Below are 6,676 nucleotides of genomic sequence, written 5' to 3'. Positions count from 1 at the left end.
GAGGAAACCGGAGTACCCGGAGAAAACCCACGTGTTCGGGCAGATCACCCCATACCTTTTCACGTCCGATCGGGGAATCGGACCCCGGTCGCCTGGGTGAAGTCCTGTATTTCATAAAGTTATAGAAGGTATCTTATACAGCATATAAGACATCTTGATAATGTAAGATGTAAGTTTTATTTGTATCTATCTCTCGCTCAATGAAGTCATGAAAGTTTATGGAAGACATAAACGGGGTTTATCCGTGCGTATCAAGCTGGTTAAGAGGCATTGTTCAATCCATATCTTTGTCATCCTTGATACTCCAGAGGCTACGCTCACTTTCGTACTCTGAACCCCTTGAATATGTCATGGCAAAATTGTAGGCACGCAGTTAGCTATTTGAATGGTCACAGGTAAAAAAAACTGACCAATCGCTAGACTAGTGCCTGTCCTTTGAAGATCACAGAGGAGCGACACCAGACTTCAAAGCCGGCCAATTTTACCGTTACGCGACCGCGATATTATTTTGATGTACATCCAAGGATCAAACTAGTCTTCTTGTCTCATCCACAAGCTTGCACACACTGAGTCTTCGATTTTGCTATGACATATTCCAGGTGTGCAGAGAGCGTAAGGGAGTGTAACTACTGGAATATCAGGATGATATCTTGGTAGCCGTAAGTGCTACATGGATGTTACTGCATCAATAGTTTTGTTGCGGATGCTGAATATAACATATTTTCTACGTATCAGTGGCTTTGTTAATATGAAGTTTTCTTTTACATATATCAGATTAAGAAGTATTATATTGTCCATTATGAAATCCATTGCCACTATAGTATGCTCACAAGACAGGTACATAGTGTAGTTATATATTGTCAGGTGACATCAGGTGATCCATACATACAAGGCTCAAACACAACACTGATGCTGCAGTGAAGAAATAGTCGCATACAATAACATACAGCAGTGTACTAAGCATTTTGAAACGGTGTTGATTATGGTTAGGTGTAGTACCAATTCATTGATACCTACTTTAGGGACTCTATCCCACTAATACAGTAGGAAAAGTGTATACACATTTTTAAACAATGTAGTAAATTGAAATGAGGCAAATATTCAAATTGTTTATTTTTTCAAATAGAATAAATATGTTTTTTGTAGGCACTAGGTATAAATATTCTTTTTTAACTTCCTGGATACTCTCCTTATAAATCAAATTTAAACAACCACCATCTTTAATTTGAAATAAATTGAATTTTAAAACCATGTTGGACACACAAATCAGTATTTGATAGGCAATAGAATTTAGCAAACTGATAATGAATATGCATTCAAAGTCGGGACATCCTACAACATTAAAATGACACCAATTCACAAACTGGTAGTTTTTAATGCTATTGATATCTAAGTCATGTGTCAAAAATTTCGGAAGATCCTGTATTGGAAATGAGCTGAATGGTATTACCAGGATGTGTGACATATTTTCCTTGATGTCAATGTCATTAACAAAAATATATAAAGGTATCTGTGAATAATTGTATACAAATAGTCAATACACTGATTTATAAAGAACAGGATCCATGATGCACATTAATTTTTTATTTCAGAATGAAACAAGGTTACTGCAAGGAAGTAGATAATACCCACGTTGAATTTATATGAAATATTTGCGAGTAATTGATGTAAAAGAAGAAATAATGCAACACAAATACCATGGAATGCATGTAGTAGTGCATTAATGAGCCAAGGGGAATAACTATATTAATCATGGGGATATAATATTGTGATTGCACTCACTCCACTGATTCAGGGGCCATAACTCCGTAAATTACAGTCGGATAATGGTTGTTATCCAAATAGTCCAAGCTGTTGTGGTAATAAACCTTCCTATGAAGTTTTCCAGTTGCAAATTACTTGAGATATTAATTGGATACCATATTGGCAATTGAATAAAGGGACATAACTTGGTAAATTACAGACAGATAATGGTAGTTATCCAAAACATCTAAGCTCTCATGGTTATTAACTTTTCTATGAAGTTTGAAGTTAATCCACTGAAAATATCTTGAGATATCTAGCAGATGCATCCGCTGCGAGATGTTGCCTTAGAGGGGACTTGTCCTCTGATAAATGTGCCCTACTGAAGGGGACGTGTCCTTTGTGGGAATATGCATTCTATGGGAATGTGTCCCCTGAAAGGTTTTGTCTTTGAGGGAATATAATGTCCTCTAAAAGATGTGCCTTATGAGGGATTGTGTCCTAAGAGGATTTGACCTCATTGGAGATTCGTCAACTAAGGGAATGAGTGGTCCGAGTCATATGTAAGTGATGTGCCTTAGGGAAAGAGGCCTCACACTTGACTTGACCTTCCACCAGTCTCCAGAGATGGATGTCTGAAATAATTGTGTGAAGTTTCATGAAATTTGGTCTCAAGTTTTAGTCAAGAGAATGTGTGGAAAAGCTGACTTTTCCATGGTCATGTACAGATTATGTAGCTTTAAATTTGACCAATTAAAATGATCTGAAGAGATTGATGTCAGGAGAACTTGTGTGAATTTTCATGTAAATTAGTTAAACACTAGCCTGAAAAATCCACACAGAAGGACAGACTGAAGTATGACAGTATATGCTCTGACAAAGGATAACTAAAAAACAGTTTGTTTCATACATTTATTTATGCAGACAAAATTGAATTCATATAAATAAAATCTCACATATCACAAAAACATACTGACTCGGTATGACTCAATATCAAATATTGCACTTAAAGCACCAGTGTACACAAACACAAAATGACAATGTACAGCAAAATAATGCAGCCAACTTCAGAATTTGTTTCAGTGTTGACCTACTGTTCATAGCCATTTTCTTATACTTCCTTACAAAAATGAAGAAATTTTTGAACAGAAAGCATAAATACATAATTTGAAAAAGGAAGCCAGCTATTCCTGTTGGCACTGATTTTTAAGAAAGTTTACTTGATATTTCCATTTTTGTTTATCATTGAATAGGGACAATACACACAAGGCTATCAATGATTCTCAGAAATTTGAATCTAACATACTCCATTTTAAGATAAAAAGATGAAAGCATAAGCCAAAATGGTGATGTTTAAACTATGTTACTTTGTAACACATTTGATTTCATCATACACCTGAAACCTGTCCAAACACCGGTACTAGCCTCGTCTGTCAATACACCTATGATATAATCAGATGAGGACAGTTCCTGTGGTCTAAATAAGTATATCTGTACAAACATCAATAGTAGCAGAATTATCTCCCTTTGTTCAGAAATTTTGACACATGGACAGATTTCAAATCAGCAAGTATCATGATTTTAAGGAAAAGATTTAGGTTTCATGATTGCGATGGCAAGATACGTGATGCACTAAAATCAGTATCATCAACTTTGACACGAGATGTGCTATTATAAGTATTATCAATTAAGGATACATGCTACTTTTTTGTCAAATGTATCTTTTTTTGCCTGAAGGGTTCCACACTAAGAATCAGATCTTGTTATTTTAGTGATGACATATGAGGTACACAAGAATGTACACATTGACAAAATCACTTTACTTTTGAACGAAATGGTGGTGAAAGTGTTTCGAATGTAGTCTACTCTTACACAGCATCACATTTATAAAGTATAAGGTAGCCAATGTCTGTGTGTCTGTTTCAGTGGATTACATGGTAAAATTCTAGGTTTAAGTTAACAACACATTTCTAGAATAAGTATTGGAATGAAAGTAAGTGTGACATGCTACAAGCAATCGTTGAAAATATCCAGCAATTTATTGTGTATTGTGTGATATTATGAAATATTAAAAGCACATTTTAGCAAAATTAAGTGAACTTCAAACTTTTCGTCTCACAGTTCAGGAATATATCTAGAATTTCTACAGAACACGACATTGAGTTTATCTAGATCTTTCTCTTTATAAAAGCAAATCATAGGTGAGAAATTTCTTTATACATAACAAAAGGAGAACCTCCCATTGTCTCTCTGTAACTGTGTAGACCCTTGGCGAATCTGGTTTGGGAATGTTTGTATCTTTCCCCTGGTTATCTTTCATATCGCATCCTATAAAAGGGAGACACACCATCTTCGGAGACACCCAGGCATGGATTCATTTACATGGAAATGTAACTGGATTATGAATTAAGTTACAAAAGTGTGAATGAAATTCCCATTACAAATAATGCATATTTGTAATGGCAATTTCATTCACACTTTTGTATTAAACTTATCACATTTGATTCATTACAATTAATTACAGCTTTATTTCCATTACCCCACCTCTGGTCACACCAAAATAACTTGTCTTCTCTTGAAAACAAAGCTAGTGTTTACTCCTTTTTTTCTCATTGAAAGACAAATATTTCATCTTTGCCTCCCTTTTTTGTGAACCGATTTCATAGGACATTGGTTCATCTGAAATTCGACCATTTCATATTGTATCCATTCGACTGTTTTCCATATCCAAGTTCCAAGGACTTACCACTGTTTAAGTGTGGTAGCTTTGCAACACAACACTAATTGGCCGTTTAATCTAAATTTTCTTTTTCTGATGTGCAGTTTATTATAATCTTGATGTTCTTTTGCTAACATGATTAAACATGTTTTGCACAAGATGGCTGGTTTCAGGCAACTCCGTTCTGTCCCTTCTCGATTATCTCCCTTAGCCTCTGCATCCGTTTTTCGAGCTGGTTAGGGTCTCCCCCTGGATGGCTCCGGTGGTATAGCTGGATAAGTTGGCAGTACTCTGTATAGGTAAACTGGGCACCCTTTTCAGCTATGGCAGTTAGGATGTCCTACAAAAAATCATGTACGCCATGAAAAACTTGTACAAATGAAAGCGTTACTGGTCATAACCTATCAACACCTGATTCATCCGCAATATTTCAGATATTAATTTTATTCAGAGTTATCTGAGTTTTTTAAAATATGGTAACAAAGAATTAATACTGGAACTTTACTTTCTTTCTCTTTTGGTAATTATCTTCATGGGGATTTCATTTTTATTTCAAAATCTAAATTCAGCAATACTAAATTTCAAGCTCTTACTTTCTTCAGTTCCTGAAGTTTGTTTTGAGACTTACTCAACTCATCATTTGATGAAACTGACAAAACTAGATTCAATACTTCAATGGTTATAGGGTGGGGATTTCTGTGACTAAGTTCCCAGGAGTGGTGGGAGATCCCTAAGGCAAAATCCTGTTGGCATGAATGTGATCATGTTACTATGTTGAGCCAGTGACTTTTTTATATATATGGTTATATAATGACCTCCACTGTTTCAATATTATGACCTAGGGAATAAGACCCTAGGGGCAGAGCTGTGTGTGTAGGCCAAAATATAGCGTTGTACCAAAACTTGGCCCAAGAGAGGTTTACAATCTGTGCAGCCATTTAAGAGGAATAGAATTTTGAAACAAAATGCCATAAATTCCCATTTTTGGGACCAAATATGCTACACATCTGTGCAGTTCTTTAAGAGAAGTCTACTTTTGAAGATTAAATAGCCTGCTTTTACATTTGGGCCCCACCTCTCACCAGAAGAGGATAACAGCCTTCATTCACGCATTTGATTCTTTTGTACACCTGATGTAAGTGCTATATTTGGTTTAAATTTATCAAGCCCTTGAAGAGAAATAATCTTTTAGAAGGTTACAATCGACAAATTTCCACCACTTCCACCCCTGGTTCCAAAGTTGCAAATACTGTTTGTTGATTGCTTTATCTCACAACATACATCTTGGTTCAAGTAGAGAAGCTCGTAGTACTGGCGGGCCATGTCAAGGTCAGTCTCCCGGGACATGGATATGTTGGTCAGGTTTTGTTGAATAGCAAACAGATTCCGGCACCTGTCACACAGAAACAACATCTTACATGAGTATGTACAAATACAATTGTGTATGATGGTTGATTTATCAAAATTCTAATAGATCTTTGTTATATGGGTGAATCTTTGTAAAACATTAACTTGAACTACTTCATTTAAACTTCTATCCTTTTATTTCAACCTCTTAGGATTTAAGGTCAAATTGCTGACTTCAACTTCCAAAAACTGTATTAGAAATTTCAAATATATAGTTATAACTATGTTATCAATCAAACAATTCCTTAATTCTACTCAATACAGTTTTTGTCAATCTGAGCTACAGTATGTATTATACTCAATGCGTTGTTGCTGTAACTATGAGTTTTATGTAAGATACGCTGAACGATTTTCATGTGGTAATTTTCTGTTTGATTTGGAAATACCGGTACACAAAAACTGCTGCTATATAATAATTATAATCTTACAAACTTCCAGTACATTCTGGATAAATTTGATTTTCAAATATTACTTAGAATATGTATTTTTTGCAAATTTACCATAAAAAAATGAAAGAATAAATCTGGACTTTAGACTACTTGAATACAAGAGCTCTGATTATCAAGGTTCCACTCTACAGATCATTAGCTAGGTCCACTTACATCTTCTTAATGCCATTCTCATTAATCTTCGGTAAAAATTGTATACTGTTCATCAATATGGAGGCCACCAAGAAACCAAGGCCTTCAAAAATGTACCTGAACAGAAAATAAGTAGCTTTAAAACAAAAGAAAACAAAAATGTACCAATCACGTGAATGCAATGTTAACTCATTTACCTCTGAAGACACATTTGAACTCTTCCAAT

The 6,676-nt window shown here is 35.1% G+C and overlaps 1 protein-coding gene across 1 annotated transcript; it reads right to left on the bottom strand.

The window, feature by feature from the left end:
- Window positions 1-2,647: 2,647 nt before the first annotated feature.
- LOC110444889 (exocyst complex component 4-like) lies at window positions 2,648-6,567 on the bottom strand. Its single transcript, XM_021489242.1, has 3 exons — window positions 6,472-6,567; window positions 5,744-5,855; window positions 2,648-4,802 (listed from the first exon to the last, which is right to left on the bottom strand). Exons 1-3 carry the CDS (start codon window positions 6,522-6,524, stop codon window positions 4,632-4,634), a joined length of 336 nt encoding a protein of 111 aa, XP_021344917.1. The 5' UTR covers window positions 6,525-6,567; the 3' UTR covers window positions 2,648-4,631.
- Window positions 6,568-6,676: the final 109 nt, after the last annotated feature.

Source organism: Mizuhopecten yessoensis, unplaced genomic scaffold (assembly GCF_002113885.1).
Source record: "Mizuhopecten yessoensis strain PY_sf001 unplaced genomic scaffold, ASM211388v2 hete_36184926, whole genome shotgun sequence".
NCBI classification, from domain to species: domain Eukaryota; kingdom Metazoa; phylum Mollusca; class Bivalvia; order Pectinida; family Pectinidae; genus Mizuhopecten; species Mizuhopecten yessoensis.
The sequence above is the reverse complement of the archived record's forward strand: the minus strand, read 5'-3'. Positions and strand labels throughout refer to the sequence as shown.